This window comes from Abramis brama (genome assembly GCF_963993115.1).
Source record: "Abramis brama genome assembly, chromosome: 23".
Lineage (NCBI taxonomy): Eukaryota > Metazoa > Chordata > Actinopteri > Cypriniformes > Leuciscidae > Abramis > Abramis brama.
Window position 1 is genome coordinate 14,958,836 of NC_139985.1, and position 18,823 is coordinate 14,977,658.

At 35.7% G+C, this 18,823-nt stretch overlaps 1 protein-coding gene across 1 annotated transcript; it reads left to right on the forward strand.

Annotated features, from left to right (window-relative positions):
• The first annotated feature begins 16,973 nt into the window (after positions 1-16,973).
• LOC311074486 (uncharacterized protein) lies at positions 16,974-18,823 on the forward strand. The gene is made up of 2 exons (XM_084101143.1): positions 16,974-17,107; positions 17,211-18,823. Exon 2 carries the CDS (start codon positions 17,327-17,329, stop codon positions 18,281-18,283), a length of 957 nt encoding a protein of 318 aa, XP_083957269.1. The 5' UTR covers positions 16,974-17,107; positions 17,211-17,326; the 3' UTR covers positions 18,284-18,823.

Below are 18,823 nucleotides of genomic sequence, written 5' to 3' on the forward strand. Positions count from 1 at the left end.
ACTGATTGTATGGGGTGGACAGGTGTCTTTATGCAGCTAACGACCTCAAACAGGTGCATCTAATTTAGGATAATAAATGGAGTGGAGGTGGACATTTTAAAGGCAGACTAACAGGTCTTTGAGGGTCAGAATTCTAGCTGATAGACAGGTGTTCAATTACTTATTTGCAGCTGTATCATACAAATAAATAGTTAAAAAATCATATATTGTGATTTCTGGATTTTTTTTTTTAGATTATGTCTCTCACAGTGGACATGCACCTACGATGACAATTTCAGACCCCTCCATGATTTCCAAGTGGGAGAACTTGCAAAATAGCAGGGTGTTCAAATACTTATTTTCCTCACTGTATATATATACACATCAAATGTGAGGACTTTCCTCCTCTTTTTAAAACATCACCCCATACCACTGATTCTTACTATAATTTTTTTCCCCACCAAATTCTAACCAGTCACATCCTCTGGTTCAGTGTGATCCAGCAGAACAGTTCAACTCGCCCCAAAACAAAAATGAAGCCTGAATGTCCTGGAAAGCATGAATAACTAGTTTAGTGTACACTGTTATCTTTGTGCATACAGGTCCTGCAAATTGACTGCTGGCTCAGACACGCACTGTCAGCTCCATTCAAATTCTACTGAATCCTATCCTATCTAAAGGCAAAGAACCTCAAAATTTCCACTGAACATTTCAAGCTTAGAAATGCTGATGCCATCCAATACAGACCAAAACAGCAACAACAAAACTTTAAAAACAACTCACTGTTCACCAAAATCTGTGGTTTGGGCTCTCCTGCACCAAAAGTCAAGATAACATCTCATTCTCTACATAATGCCTGAAGTAAAATAAGAAAAAGTATGTTTAGGACGAGCAAGTTGGGGTTTCACCTCCATTTATGCAGAACGAAGCCAGGACACTGCTCTCCACATACGATACAAGGTTGTCCACTTTCTAGGCCATCAAGCACAGTGGGCTGCAGAGGTTAAAAAGAGATACAAGAGTTATTTTTTATATAAACGCAGTAAATAAAGTTATGTTGCATATCTGTGGACAATACATTGTTATATAAAAGCATAAATGCACATATATGGCATACAGAACATCAAAATGTAAAAGAATACATAAGCCATATCTCTAACCAAGTTGTGTTCCAAATTTGAAGTTGATATCACAAAAATTAAAGTTCCCATGAGATTTTGTTTAGGCTCAGTACCCAAATTAGCCACCAGCTGTCACCTACTGTACATTCCACTGAATTTTTTTGATGCGTTGTCACTAATGAAAAAAATTCTGTCACAGTATCATATGTTTTGACAAGATTATAACAAGTTTTGATTATAAAATAGTGCAGTAAATTTTGTATTATGATAATATAAACATGACACCGACCACTATGGAGGAGGAGCTCGCTAAAAGGAATTTAAAGGGTCATGAAACCCCAAAACATTTTTTTTGACATGTGAACATATGTACAGGCTGCACATCACTGACACTTTAAGTATCGTTTGCATGGTAAGGCATTGTTTTCACAGGATGCGTACTAAGGGGCTGTTTACACAACACAGTTTTCAACTAAAAACGGGAAACTTTTTATGCATTTTTGGCTGTTCATTTAAACGACAATGGCGTTTTGGGGGCCTAAAAACGTTTGAAAACTAAGCCAGTTCCTGGAGATCTACCTACCTGCAGAGTTCAGGTCTAACCCTGATCCAACACACCTGTCTGTAAAGTGCTCCATATAGGCCTAAAGCTACCATATTTGAAACGTGATTTTTAAAGGGTCTGTTATTGATGTAGGCCGAATACTAACATTACACTCATACAGTAAACCATGATCACAATACATGTCAGTGGTCACATTCCATTTTGACTGATTTAAAGTATATAGGCTAATTAGATTAAAACAAAGAGAATACCCATTTTGCTTATAATTACTTATTGTTTATGTTTACAACTTTCTATTGGGTCTTATTGAGTACAGGTTACAGTTGTGAGTACAGGCTACAGTACCCAGGTGAAAAAGACGTAGTGTAAAATGTATTAAAAATGCATTATTGAATATTTGTATGCTAAAAACATACTTAAGTACATTTTTAATACATTCAATAGGACGTCTTTGACCAGGAAAAAAACATTTTCACTAACTTTTTAAACCTATTCTTCAGAAAATGCAAGAAGCTTGTCTTATTTAGTAAGGAAGTCAAATACATGTGCTCATTCAATACAATTCATACAGAAACACGTCTGCTCAAAAGTTGTAATATTATAGCACTGATGTCATATTTGTGGTGAGTAATTAATTTGCGAATCTGACAAAAAAAAATGCAATGTTTTGCTAAATGTTTTGAAACAGCAAACGCCTGTTATGTCTTCGGACTGGAGTATCAAACCTGTCTGATGTAGCACTGAGTGTAAACTTCACACATCACAGAGCAGCTCCAACGTTTTATTACATCTAGCCTTTTCGTTTCCGTCCTAATGAGCCCAATTCTTTAATGTCTTACTGCTGCACGTGGAGTAACTGCGTAAAAATGCAAGTCTTTAAAATGTAAACACCCCTTACCGCTTTACTCACCGACCGGCTAGAGTTTCTCTTCTTAATGCTTCGACCAAACATGACAGTGTGAGGAAATGAATCTCAAAGCGTATTGCAACGGTTGAAATGCTCATCACCGCTCGCTCGCTCTCTCTCTCTCTCTCTCTGTCTCTCTCTCTCTCTCTCTCTCTCTCGGCCCGTCCCATCAGTTTTTGTGCGAGCGTGTGAATGAAATTACTGCATTTCTGGACACCGCCAGCGCTTTTTTTTTTTTTTTTTTTTTTTTTTTTTTTTAAACAAACCCAGTAAATGTCAGGTACATAACATTCCTGTGTAGCTAAATGGTTGAGACCTTTTCTCAAATTGCACTTACATAAACCACATATTTCGACGGTGTAATTCTTTCAAAAGTTTTCAGTCTCAAGAGTAAAAATATTTTTGACAAAAATCAGGCCTTATGTAGGCTATAATAGCCTATATGTCTATTGATTTGTGATCAGGGCGTAGAATTTAGTAGGGACGCTAGGGACGTGTCCCTACCAATATCCAGTGACACTGATATATCCTTAGCAATAATTTCGATCAAAACTTAAAATATATTTATATTGATGTCCCCGTCCCCACCAATTTCAAAATCAAACCTACGCCACAATCATGTTACTGTATTGAATGTGAATTGTTTAATTTGAAATATACACACACACACAGTTGTTTTTCACAGTTGCACACAAGTTTTTCAGTCTACATTGATTGTGAGAGTTTGTTTCCAAATTTGTTGATGGTTTAAATTAGGCCAACCATTTGTTTATCATTTAGAAAAAAGCCATGGGAGATGATATAACTATTTTGAATATGTTTGATTACCATAACACATATGCTTCATTTTCAAATATTAATTTTAAGTCTAAGCATATACATTTATTGTTATTAGCAAACTTGTTTACCACAATAAATGTATATGCTTTTCTTCTACACAAGAAGAAAAGGTTCTATATAGAACCTTAAAGGGACAGTTCACCCAAAAATGAAACGCTTGTCATAATTTACTTACCCTTATTAAGTAGCACACATTGTTTAATTGAGATTCAGTGGCACTTTGAATCCAGCAGAGTTTCACTATGACTCCTGCAGGTGTTAAGTGTAATTGTGTAAGAAGACTGCAGTGAGTCGTCATGGTGACAGTAAACATTACTTGTGCTTCACCTGTAAAACTTAGTCTTCCAAGGCCTCAAATATACAAAAGAGGCCACATAAAAGAGCGATAAAGGGATAGTTAGCCCTAAAATGAAAATTTTCATCAATCATGTTGTTCTAAACCTGTATGAGTTTCTTTCTTCTGTTGAACACAAAATATATTTTGAAGAATGTTGGTAACCAGACAGTTGACGGTAGCTATTGACTGCATGTTTTTGTTTTGTTTTTTATACTAAAAATGTTAAAAATTTCTTCAAAGGTGCACACCTTATAAAATAACTGGAGATGTGAATTGATACAAATTAATTTACAATAATGCTTCAGCCATTCAGAGTATAAATACAGCATTTACAGCAAACTGCTCTATTATCTATTAAGTAACTTAGCATGGAATAGCAGGAAGGAAGAGTCAGTGTTGTTCCAGTTCCACTCAACGTTAACAAATATTAATGGCTTCAAACAGTTCACGAGTCCCCCTCAAATGTCTCCCAGGTCGTTTGAGTTGAATGTGAGACCAGATATTCACCAAATATTCACCAAAGCCAAAACATGAGCCTGATGGACTGGATCTCAAGCCACTTCTTGGCTGTCTGCAATTTGGGCAGGAGTATTGTCTTGTTGAAAAATAACATCTAAGCATTCCTCTTTAAATAACAACTTTTCAATTGTGGGAAGCAAGTCATTCTGTAATATTCTTCTGTACTCCAAAGCATTAAATGACTCTTCACAGTGAAGTAGCTCACCAGCTAAAAAGTCTCCCCACACAATGATAGCTCTTCCTCCATGCTTCAGATGCATTTATTATTATATTTCTCAGATTTTCGAAGACAGCACTCTGGATCATCACCATGCAACTCATGTCTCATTGTTATTCATCACGCCACACAACTCTGCTGAACCAAACTTCTCATATTCTGCCAAAAACTTCATTCTGTCTTTGACTTTTTTTTCTGAGAGTATAGTGCATTTGCTTTTTTTTTTGTTGCTTTTTTTCAGTTACAATTTATTTTAAGGTGACATAGTTACATTGTACTTGCTCAATAAAAACTGAGTAATATTAATTAACTACTAATGTACATGTACTTACGAGCTTAGTTTAAGGTTAGTTAATTGTAATTATGCATAATTTACTGTTATTAGTATTTACATGTAGTAGTGTGTAACTACGTCACATTAAAACAGTGTTACCAATTTTGCTAATTTCCTGACCAATAATTTGTGGTTAAGACAATTAAAAGCTTAGTGTTTAGCAACTTTCCTTTTGTTTGGTTTTTGCCCAGGAGTGTATGTGTATCTGCATGTGTATGTATGTATATATATATATATATATATATATATATATATATATATATATATATATATATATATATATATATATATATATACACTCACCTAAAGGATTATTAGGAACACCTGTTCAATTTCCCATTAATGCAATTATCTAATCAACCAATCACATGGCAGTTGCTTCAATGCATTTAGGGGGGTGGTCCTGGTCAAGACAATCTCCTGAAATCCAAACTGAATGTCAGAATGGGAAAGAAAGGTGATTTAAGCAATTTTGAGCGTGGCATGGTTGTTGGTGCCAGACGGGCCGGTCTGAGTATTTCACAATCTGCTCAGTTACTGGGATTTTCACGCACAACCATTTCTAGGGTTTACAAAGAATGGTGTGAAAAGGGAAAAACATCCAGTATGCGGCAGTCCTGTGGGCGAAAATGCCTTGTTGATGCTAGAGGTCAGAGGAGAATGGGCCGACTGATTCAAGCTGATAGAAGAGCAACTTTGACTGAAATAACCACTCGTTACAACCGAGGTATGCAGCAAAGCATTTGTGAAGCCACAGCACGCACAACCTTGAGGCGGATGGGCTACAACAGCAGAAAACCCCACCGGGTACCACTCATCTCCACTACAAATAGGAAAAAGAGGCTACAATTTGCACGAGCTCACCAAAATTGGACAGTTGAAGACTGGAAAAATGTTGCCTGGTCTGATGAGTCTCGATTTCTGTTGAGACATTCAGATGGTAGAGTCAGAATTTGGCGTAAACAGAATGAGAACATGGATCCATCATGCCTTGTTACCACTGTGCAGGCTGGTGGTGGTGGTGTAATGGTGTGGGGGATGTTTTCTTGGCACACTTTAGGCCCCTTAGTGCCAATTGGGCATCGTTTAAATGCCACGGCCTACCTGAGCATTGTTTCTGACCATGTCCATCCCTTTATGACCACCATGTACCCATCCTCTGATGGCTACTTCCAGCAGGATAATGCACCATGTCACAAAGCTCGAATCATTTCAAATTGGTTTCTTGAACATGACAATGAGTTCACTGTACTAAAATGGCCCCCACAGTCACCAGATCTCAACCCAATAGAGCATCTTTGGGATGTGGTGGAACGTGAGCTTCGTGCCCTGGATGTGCATCCCACAAATCTCCATCAACTGCAAGATGCTATCCTATCAATATGGGCCAACATTTCTAAAGAATGCTTTCAGCACCTTGTTGAATCAATGCCACGTAGAATTAAGGCAGTTCTGAAGGCGAAAGGGGGTCAAACACAGTATTAGTATGGTGTTCCTAATAATCCTTTAGGTGAGTGTATAGTAGTAATAAATGTTCCTTGACCATCAAATCAGCATATTAGAACGATTTCTGAAGGATCATGTGAATGGAGTAATGATCTAAAGACTGAAGTAATGATGCTGAAAATTCAGCTTTGACAACAGGAATAAATTACATTTTAAAATATATTAAAATAGAAAAAACGTTATTTAAAATTGCAATAGTTCACATTGTGTTTTTTACTATGTTTTTGATCAAATAAACGCAGCCTTGGTAACTAGACTTCTTTTAAAGAAACATCTCAATCTTGAACGTGTAAATGTTCCTTTCATATTCAGTTAAATGGATTAGTCTGAGACCAAACACCCTTTTGAAAACTATAATGATGTGTCGTAATAGCACCAGTAATATTAGCACCACTGAATAGTCAGAATTCCACTTCCTTGGACACAACACGTTCCATTCCAAAACAATGCTAAACACAGAGTGTGTTCTGGACTGGGATGTTTCTTTCATTTAGGCTCACTCTGCTTATAATTGCTTTCTTTGGAATTTTTTAATAAAACAGATCAAAATTCATAAATAAAAGGCACTATAGTCCGCAATGAACATATCTTCTAATATGATGCGTTTAAAAACAAAACAAAATTCTAACTCAACTTTGACTTTTCAGATGACTAAAATTCTTTTAGCATTAATATTTCTCAACCGTTCAAAAGTTTGTGGTAAGAAATGAATACTTCTATTCAGCAAGGATGCATTAAATTGATCAAAAGTGACAGTAAAACATTTGTAATGTTACAAAAGATTTCTATTTCAAATAAATGTTGTTCTTTGGAACTTTCTATTCATCAAAGAATCCTGAGGAAAAAAAAGCAGCACAATTGTTTACAACATTGATAATAAGAAGAAATGGCAGCATATCAGAATGTTTTATCTTTACATAAATTACAATAAATTTGTTTTAAATTGTAATAATATTTCAGAATTTTACTGTTTTACTGTATTTTTGATCACATAAATGCATCTTTGGTGAGCATAGGAGAGTTCAGTAAGAAAAATCTTACTGACCCCAAACTTTGAACAGTATAAACACATCCAGTAATGCCAAAGAAGGTATACTGGTATGTCAAAACTCCTTGGTTCACAAATTAACTGTATGGCACCTAAGAAATAATACACATAACATTTTCAAGTGTAGGCCATAATCTTACAGAAACCATATCGGTCTTATAAAATTTTAAATTAATAAACAAATAAGATGTTCTTTGTTTTCTTTAGCACCAATGATAGACATGAGTCTACATGAGAGATCCACTAAAACTTCATTTCAAATAAATTAAAATTGACAGTAATATTTAGAAATAGATCACACAGTTTCCTGCTGTTTGTCAGCAGACCTAACGTTACATCTTGAAACTTCAATAATAAATCCTTTGCTGGAGGAGGGAGTGCATTTTCCACAATAACCAACACAAATCCCAAAAACTCTACTGCCATCCTATGGATACAAGAAAAACTGCATGTCAAGTTGTCTTATGTTTTGTAATTTATACTCATGCTAATTCTGCTAACAATGTTGAAAGAATAATTTAGAGATTTTTGTAACCCTATGTGCATGAAAACACACTCAAACTAAAGATAAAAAGGCTTACATTTTTTTTTTGCATGACCTCCAAACCAGAGCTCTTTATTAATAACATTGGATCATTTGGAAATGGATTCTCTGCTGATTTCAAGAAGGATTGACTTCAAGAAGGACAGCAGCTGCTCAATTGTTTAACAGGACATTTGTACCAAATAAGATGGATGAGGTGGATGAAGTTCTGTACTTGCTTGAAAACAAATTGTAAGCCAAAAAGGGACAACACACACTATTCATTCAGTCGCAGGTGCCACAAAGCCAGAAACAGCACACGGTCTGGTGAACTTTCACACATTTTACTCTTATCATTAGTTCATCTGGTGTGCATTAGAAGTATCTCCCCAAGATACGTTGTTGTCAAACTACAAGAAACTATCTTATCTTAAAACGGAAAAATTACAATATCCTAATGCAGGGGTCAGGAAATTTTTTTGACCAAAGAGTTATGTTGTCAAAGCAAAGCACCAGTTTCAATAAAAGGATATGTTTCAACCCAGTCACCTTTTTATATGCTTTTAGAATTTCTGTGGAAAAAAAATGTTGTCTAATTTTTTTTCATCGATCATTTGTTGGTAAAAAGGGTAAGAGACCTGGCAAACTGACAAAAAATCTCTTGATTTTTGTCAAAGAGCCATGTTTGGCTCATGAGCTATAGGTTCCCGAGCTACAGTAGTTTGTGTGTGTGTGTGTGTGTGTGTGTGTTGTGGTGTTCTGTTTGTTCTTGCTGATTGTATGGTTTACTGCTGGCTGTGAAACAAATTGCCCCTTGGGATAATAAAGTTGACCTAACTTAACCCTCTCTGAATGTAATGTGGGCCTAATGTGGAGCTAGAATATCCAACCACACCCATTAGACGTCTAGAGAGGTGGAGCTGGACGTCAAATGACTCTGCAGTGAGCAGTACTTGTTGGGGCATGTGGTCCATTTAAAGGGATAGTTCAACCAAAAATGAAAATTTGCCCATGATTTACTCACCCTCAAGCCATCCTAGGTGTATATGACATTCTTCTTTCAGACGAATACAATCGTAGTTATATTAAAAAATGTCCTGGCTCTTCCAAGCTTTATAATGGCAGTGAATGGCCGTTTATGTTTTGAAGTCCATAAAAGTGCATCCATCTATAAATGTGCTCCACACGGCTATGGAGGTTAATAAAGTCTTTCTGAAGTGAAGCTATACCTTTGTGTAAGAAAAATATCCATATTTAAAACTATATCGACTAAAATAACTAGCTTCCGGTAGATAGCCGTAGGCCTATAGCCTACTGCATCGATTTACGGTGGAAGAGTAACTCTTGACCTGCATGACGCATTGACTAACGCGGAAGATTGACAGTTTGACAGATTGTATTCTTTATATACTGTCTATGATTGTATTTGATACAAAACTAAATAGACTAAATCAAAGGGAAAAAGTCCTAACTGAAACTACTTTCATAGACTTAGGCTACAACTTTCCTGAGGTTGTTAATCGATATGCGTTTGTTAAGGTTGCATTCTTTCAACTTTTTTTTTTTTTTTAAAGAATACTTGTATTTTTTATTTATTATAGCCTACTTATATTTATTAGAGTTATATTTTAAAATAAGTAGCCTATAGTTTCTGCGACACTAGTGACACCTAGAGGAATTACAGAAAATACAGTAAGTTAGCCTAAATGCCTCTTTCGCGCGTCGTTCCTCCCTCATCTCAAACATCATTCACTCACGGGTGCTTGTGACGGCATGTCTCAACGTCTCAACAGGTAAATGTAGGCTACTTTCAATAAAATGTCCAACATATTAAGAATACCTTTAGCTGTGTTACTATGTGTAATGATGAGAGTAAGCAATGAGTTGCTAACTCTAGATTAAAATCGAACGTTGCTGCATCGGGCGATTTTTATTTTGACACGACGCACCACTCGGTGAAAGAAGTCACCGCTCGCCACATCATATGTTGTCTTTCTATAATGTTGTCTTCGAGACTTTACGGGTTGTTAGATTGTCACTTTATTTCCAGATTGTGAGAAAGTTAAAGTGGGAAATTCAGTATTCCTGTGCTATCTACCTGTGGACATCGGGCAGCACTGTAACAATCTCCTGCCATGGCAAAAGTAACTAAATGGCCTTCATGGATGAAGACAAATTTCCAGTCTGTGGCTATGCAAATACAAAATTATACAATTATAAATTTAATATAGCAATATTAAAGATTAAAGAGCAATAAATGAATGAACAAGGGCCCTGACTTATCTAAAATAATATCTAGGCCTAGCTAATTTTGTGTTAGTTGGACTTATAATGATCTTTTTTATTAAGTCCACTCTTGTGAAGGTTGAGAGGCTGTGCTGTGTAGATTCTTCGACACTGGCAATCTTCTCTCCTGCTTAGGTTGGATGGGCACTTGTGTGGTCCATCAGCCTGGGCAACAACATAAACAAGGGAATGTTGTTAAATATATAATTTGTGCATTGATATTTATAGCCTTGCAATGAAAGTCAAAGCCTGTGTGTGCATGAAAGCCTATTTAACCTAAACTATTCATTTAACCTTTGTTACACATCTTATGTTTTAAATCATGTTTATTTGTGACATGGCACTTGCCAATATTTAATATTTCAAATGCAGAGGCACCTGTATCCAAAGACCTCAGAGAAGTTCTCTTCTTCTCCGATGATCAATGTGATATACTCCTTAGGGCTGTCAGAGTTCATCTCTGAACAGAGAAACAGAAGAGGTAAGCAGAATTTTTATATTTTTTAAAGTTATAAGTTCTCTTATATCAGGAATTCTTCCTTTCTATTGTGCCATATAACAAAGTTAACCTAACTCTGAAAATGTGTCATGGTGTGCTGCATGTCATGTCAATAGGAATGCAAATGAGACCTAAAAAGTAATCTTACTTTAAACATTTTCCTGTCTGTTTAAAGTTCATTATAAAAGACGACACCTTTTTGGAGCTGTACATCTCTGCAGTTAATGGGGAATTTGCCTGAGAATGACAGAGAAACAGTTACTGATCAAGTTTGATCCAAACTTTTCCTCAGCAAACACATCTTCCTACACTTTCATATGTAAACAGGTGTTTTTCTAGGGTTCACATCAACAGCCTAGAAGCAACCAATAGATGGTATGCATTGATGTCACTTTCCCTCAGCTGGACTGAGTGGCAAAACATCCTGCAACGTGACTGGATTTACTACTAGAGGAAACTCCGAAAATAGGAGTAAATCAAACGATTATCTTCTTAAACTAAAGGTAGTTTTGGTAAACTCACCACAGAACCAGTGGTCCATGGACATTACACGTGGCTAGGTTTTGTATCATTTATATGTACTTGATTTCAACACCGGTAAAATACATTTAAAAAAACTGTGTATGCTATATCTGCTAGACAACACCATAAATACAATAATATTGATCGCCATACCGCCAAGCCCTAAAACTTATTAAAGCACTAAAGCCAGGCGTACTAATGAGAGTAAAATTGTTGCTGTCGTATGAGCTCACAGGCGATTTATCTCTGGATAAATCACGGCTCGTATTGTGTGAGAGAAATTACGAGCCGAGCCGGGTACGTTATGAGCACCCTCCGAACTCCCGATGATGTTTAAAAAATGTGGGGAGTCGTCCTGATTTTGACAAGTGTATAGGCTGTCCCTATTGCCAAACCATACCAGTCATGTCACGAAGGCTAGATCTATAAATATTAGTCTATAGCCCAGTGGCTGCAACTCTTCAGCGTATACACACACACACAAACACACACTCACTTGACACAGACACTATCTATCTATCTATCTATCTATCTATCTATCTATCTATCTATCTATGTGTCACATTAATTGGTTGTCTGGGAGGGTAATGCTTTGTAAAAGTTAACATAAAACACAAATGTTTAAAAAAAAAAAGTTAACATAAGATATCTCTTTAAAAAAACCAAAAAAAAAACCAAACATATTTAAATCTTTTTAAAATTGACTTTTGCAAATAACCTTTGTTAAATTTATAGAAGTATTTGTTAATATTAATGGACCAGAGCTTAAATAGTTTTATTTTTTAACTAACAACTAAAAAAAAGATTTATAAATACTAACAAATATATTGCTCATTCATTGTTCGTTAATGTTAGTTAATACATTTATATGACAAACAAATTTTAAATGGGCTTTTTTTGTGAGAAGTGTTTATTTCTATGATGCATTTATTGGAGAGAATAATCCTGTCAGACGCAGCACTGCTGTGAACGCGCGTTCACGTTTAAACAATTTAAACAATGTATTATTCAATGCATTACTTCTATATAATTATATATTAAGTTGCTCAAGCAAGTGGTAAAATATTTAACCATGTATTTATATTAAAATCTTTTGCATTTAAATTTTAATACAATAAATCTTGCATGTCACAAAGAACTTGTTTTTCCACCTCCAGGAATGTCATTATGTCGCCTTGTTGAGGTAAATTGTAGTTTTCCTTGCTTTACCCCGGTTTTAAAGTGAAAAAAGTAGTATTTAATTAAATAAATTTATGGTGAGATTACTACATTTTATTTAATTAATCGCACTTATGGTGAAATGACTACATTTTCAGGTCAATCTGTGTTCACGTTGACCACGAAACACGCGCTGTCACTTTAATTCAGCGTTTGCAGCACAGCAGAAATCATAGACAGTAGTAGACTTGGTGCGGAAACGATCGCTGCACTGCTGTATAACGGTGCAGCGATCGCTGCGCAACTGGAACGGATCGATCACCGACGGACTGCATCCGCGTGCAGTGTGAAAGCTCTGTAAACATGGGTACGGAAAAAAATACTCACCGCACACGCACTGCAAACGAAATATGTGTGAAACGGGCGTAGACTTGGAGCAGGAGAGCTACTCCGGCTGCTACTCGCAGTAGAGCGAGTGTTGCCATCTTCAGTTCAGCGACATATTTCCCGCCGCGCGCTCTCTGTCTGCTAGTGCTCATCTGTATTTGACGCAAGTGTTTGTTTGTGTGTGAGTGTGCGCGCTTGCGCACTCATTGGGATAATTGTAAACGCGCAAACACAGACAGAAAAGACATGCCATCGTGGAAATAAGATAAATAACATATTACTTAAGGGCTATTTAGTTTTTTAAAATAAAATAACAAATTGTAATCTGGCGCTATAAAGAAAATCAAATCAAATTTACTTGACTTCAAGGGGGGCGGGGGGAGCCGTTAGGAGGGCGGGGCGCCCCCCTTATATAATGGTAGGGGAAACACTGTGCAGTTTTAAAAATCTGTTTCGAGCTTAATTCATATGTGGTTTGAAATTGTATTCAAGTTGAATTTCTGGAAATAGGCTATGTTTCAGTCTGACCGCTCTGATCAGATTGTGTGTGGTTTATGTGACTTTCTCACGCCACGTAAAACATAAATGTCAGGTGTTATAGGGAAGGTCCTGAAAGTCGCTACAGAAAAAAAACAATATTGTGTTGCTGCAAAGTGCCGGACAAGCAGAAAATGACAATATAACAGAGACGTTTCTGCGGCTGCTTAGAAGAGTAGCCCAGAGCGGCGGCTACCCATTTTCATGTTGTAAATACGCCAACATCTGTATTGCAGATCCCTCCTCCATGTTGCTATAATTTTTGTTGTTGTTTTTGGCGTATGTCTATGCAACGTCATTGCCATAGAAACCCATGCAGATATATCAGCATGGATGGACACACAAATCGGATCTGAACAATTGCGATACACAAAGTGGACATCAATAATTTTAGATCAGATTATAAATCGTATACACAAATAATCGGATTTGGACTGACAGTGTGAATGTAGCCTAACATTTTGCCACTCAGTTGGGTGTAACCGCAGTGACTCCTGCCTACTGTGACATCATGTGCATACCCTCTATAAGCACGAATTCCTAAGTTACTTAAAGTTATTGCACAAATCGTTTCCTAGTCATTTATGGTAGTTTATGCTTGCACGATGCTCCTGATCTTTTTTTGTTTGGATGAGCTTCACATTTAATTTGTCCAATTTATTTGTTAGAAGAAGATGAAACCAAGTTAGAGTCGGTTATTATTACAACATGATTTGTCGATTTTGCCTTGTAGACTTGTTATTTTCAATTAGAGTTCCTTAACTATTTTTTACAAGCATGGTAATTTCAAGATCATTGAAATTTATCATTCAAAATGTATAATTTCCAAAACATTTAACATTTTTGAATGTTACATAATTCATTTTTAGATGTCCCCTAAGAACCCCTGGACAGTGCTCCAGATGGTAGCATGTGTTTCCGTAGTGTAGTGGTTATCACGTTCGCCTAACACGCGAAAGGTCCCCGGTTCGAGACCGGGCGGAAACAAGTTTTTTATTTTATTTTATAACCTTTGGACAAAAGAATAATTCTCCAATCTGTGGAAAATGTTTTACTCTTTCCGTTTAGAAACAGGGAAAGTAGTTAAGCTTAACTTCTCTTAACTTTTCTCCTTTATTCTCTATGGTAGTGCTTAACATTACAGATGCAATATACTTTGGCCCACAAGTAGGTTTCATGGCGCTGTTTTATCATTTCCGTAGCTGAGTATTCAAGTATCTGTCAATCATTCACAGTCAGTACTTGTATTTGATCTTGTTCAGATTTGTAAAACATTTTAATGTTTTTAATATTTATTAAAACATTTAAAAAAAATAACTGTTACTAGTAAACTCTGTTCTGCTATTAATTTAAGCTACATTTAGCATAGTTAATTTACAGATTGAAAATGTCAATGTGCTGATTGCCTCTTAAAAAAAGTAACATAAATGTTAATCTAAATAAAGTTAAGCAACGTGATAACCAGTACACTACAGAAACCTTGACTCCGTCCTTTTCAGAAAATTGTCCAACGTGGCAGGCGAGCACTCACCAATTTGACACTTTTGGCAGATACGTACATCGTACAATTACTTTCTACAAGACGTTTCAAGAAAGATGTAGGCCTAATCGTGAGAAGTTTTTATCTTAATCTCATTTGACCTCATTTTACTTAGTACATTTGCACATAAATAAGTACAAGTATTAAGTACCAGTAATTTTTCAATAATTAAAAACATTTGGATTTCACACGTTCAATTTTCTATGGTTACAGGTGTCATAATGTAGTTCATGAATTGTATTAGTTTGGTTTTAATTTCATGAACTTACAAAGCCCCTTTAGTTGTTCGCCAAATCCCTGTGGGAGTAGCATGTGTTTCCGTAGTGTAGTGGTTATCACGTTCGCCTAACACGCGAAAGGTCCCCGGTTCGAGACCGGGCGGAAACAAGTTTTTTTGACGTTGCTTTGCTCCTGTTGTTGAATTCATTTGGATATATGCCAAGTTCTTATCCAGGCCAGGTCATCGTGTTGGACCCTGAAACTGTGTAAAATCGTCTCTCTGAAGAACTATTTTCAGTCAGGTGCTCATTTGAAAAAGCAACACATTGTTTCCGCCTGTGGAAACCTGGATGCTACATTTTTCTTGTCCCTTTCCAAAAAGTATACGTGATAGGCCGGCACTCCTCACCAATTTTACACTTTCAAAAAGCTGTACTTTGTTTTACAAACTATTTTCAGTGAGGCAAAAAGTCTTTTAAAAAGTCATAAATTGTTTCCGCCCGGTTTCGAACCGGGGACCTTTCGCGGTAAGCTTAACTTCCCTTAACTTTTCCCATTCATTCTCTATGGTAGTGCTTAACACTACGGATGCAATATACTTTTGGCCACATGTAGACTTCCTGGCGCTGTTCCGCCTTTTCCGCGGCGGGGAATTTAAAAAGCGTAGTGTCATCTGTCAAGCATTCGCAGTGATTTGTTTACCGGTCTTGTCAGCAAACTTGTTTTGTTTTGTTACTGTCTAAACTACCTGCAGACAGATTTTACCTCAGGTGACTGCATATACATTATTATTCATATATTTTATCATTTAAATTGCATGTTTATTATAATGTAATCGTATTGTTAATTGTGTTGAATGGTTTGTGATGTTAAGAAACGGTAAACCAAACTTCTCGTTATAAATACAGCTGTTATTTAATAAGAGTATCTTTTGTAGGTTACTTGAATACAATGTTTAAAATATGTTAACAGTGCAGTAAGATTTAATGAGGATCAAACCTGCAGACATTAAAAATGAATGAATAAATAGATAAATAAATGTGATAATAGGAAAATAAATAAATGAATAAACGCATTATTTCCCCCCTAATTTATTATTTTTTGCTTTTATATTTTAATGTTTTTATTTATTTTTTATTTTCCTTTTATTTTTATATTTATTTATATATTCATTTATATTTATATTTTATATTTATTTATGCCAATATGTATTTATTTCCAGATTTATTTATTTTAACCTTTATTTATTTCAATTTTATTTATTTTTATATTTATTCTTACATTTCTTTGCTGTGCATGATAATTAGGTGGGTTGGTCAAATAAATATTTTTTTATGTACAAATGTATAAAAGCAGAAAATAAATAACGAAAAAAAAAATACAAAAATGAATTTGATTAAAAATAATATTTATTTTATCAAGTCGTTTATTCCTTTATTTATTTTCCTATTATCACATTTATTTATCTTTTTATTCATTTACATATGTATTCATTCATCTTTCATTTCTGCAGGTTTGGTCCTCCTATAATGTAATTAATATCACACACACACACACACACATATATATTACATTTAAATTACAAAAAAAAAAAATATATATATATATATATATATATGTGCAATTTAATGGTATAATTTAACATTTTTAATCTGTTAAACTTGTTAACTTTTTATATATACATTTATACATATAGATTTGTATATTAAATATTTATTACACATATATTAAGCAATTTAAATAATGAATATTAAATAACGCAAATTTATTAAACACTACTTTACATTTTTTTAAGTCTCTTGTGCTTTAAGGCTGCATTTATTCATTTAAGAAGCAGTAATATTATGAAATATTATGGCAATTTAAAATAAATGTTTTATATATATCACTGATGCTTTAGTTAACTGTCTTATTTCACTTTAAGTATTTTCATGCTTCTGCTGAGATCCCTCTTGCTGCTGATCCAGAGGCCCCCCCACAGACTGTGATTTTTCACTGTTTTTCTACTCCGGGTGCTGCGACAGTGAAGGAACACACATCTGAGGAGTTTCTTTTAGATGCAGGTAATTATATTATTCATACATCAATGTGTGTTTAATCTGTCTGTCTAATCTATGCACACAAAACAGAAATACTTCATTTAATAATTTTGTGAATCTCTTTTAGAACTGCCAAGCGCACCACCACTGCCTATAGCTGCTTCTCCCTGTGCCGCTCGGACTGGACCCATTAAGACAGGGGGTCGAGTCTTTGTGTTGGACCATAACAGATGGACAGATCCAATGAGAAATGTCATTGATGGTTTGCTGGCCAAGCACCACGGGAGCAAGGACCTGCTTACAAAGGTGGATGCTGAATATGCTGCTACGGTACAGAGTGCCTGCACTGACCCCAACAGCCTTCTGCACTCAACCACAAAGCAGCACATAAGCAGGTACATAAAACACCTTGCTAAAAACAAGAACACTAATGCTTCACTTAACACCAGCCCAGAAAAGCTCCTGGAGACACAGCAGTTATGGCAGCGTCTTCACTCAGGCAGTGAAACCATCAGTGTCCCGGTAACAGTACTGCCACCTGCCCCAGTCAATCCACCCGCAAAGAGTGTTCCTGAGGCTGTCTCTCTGGACCAGGCAGCGCTTGAGAAGATGGTGAAGGACATCATAGAGAAGCAGCAGGCAGTTCAGCAGCAGCAACAACAGCATATGCTGCAAAAAAAGCACACTAGATCCTGTTTAGCCTGTGGTCAGCCTAAGTCTCGATACATGGGTGATGGGACCTCAATACACTTCTTTTATCAAGGAGGTGATGTTAAATACTTCTACTGCTCCAAGAAAGTATTTGACACATATTCAGCAGAGGGCCTGACCAACCCCAGAATGCCTTTTGAGGACTTTGCAGAGACTCCTTTTTTTCAGCGGGAACTGGAGGCCTCTAAGCAGAGAGCGGCAGAAACGAAGAGGGTGACTGAGGAGAGAAGCAAGAGGAAATCAGTAGTGGAGCATCCTACTGGTCGCCTGTGCAGATTCTGCCACCTGCCACTGAAACAAGGACCCAACAGTCCTCATATTCACACTGGTTTTCCTGGAGTGGCAGGCAAATACATTTACTGTCCAGCTAAAGTGTTTTCCCTTTATCAGGCTCAGGGAATGAGTGCAGAAATGTCATGGAGAGACTTTCAGCAGTCTCCATTCTATGAGGCTGAGAAGCAGAGGTGGATTGAGGAAAAGAAAAAATGACTTTACTGGCAAATGACATGCCCAGACCTCAAATACTTGACAAATCACAAAGACAAAGACATTCCTTGCACAATGTTATGCTTATATGTAAACATATCACTGCACTTTTAATATATATATTTTAAATATTTCATTTATTGTTCATTTAAATACCAAAAGTATTGTATTGCATTGTATTTTAGGTTTTTTTTTTAAGTTAATTTATTGACTTCCATTGTTATTTTATCTTGTTAATGTTAATTACTGTTACTTATTAAACTCTGTACATAATTATTTAATTTAAAATATTTTTTTCTTGTTTTTTCCTGTGTTCTCCACAATTTTAGAATGTATTATTATTAATGTTGTTTAATCTATAAGTATTTAATACATTACCTTTTTCAGTTTTATATAATAATATGTATATATGTATATATCTGTACTATAAATAAAACGAAACTCTCTATTTGGTGTTTATTGGTTATATTTCATATATATTGGATTTATGTACATAGTTATAAAAAAATAATGTGAATATCTCAAATAAAGGTCTAAAACATT

Bases quoted from the DNA above. Each gene is read 5' to 3' on its own strand.
- LOC311074486 (XM_084101143.1), top strand. From the start codon at position 17,327: ATGAGAAATGTCATTGATGGTTTGCTGGCCAAGCACCACGGGAGCAAG.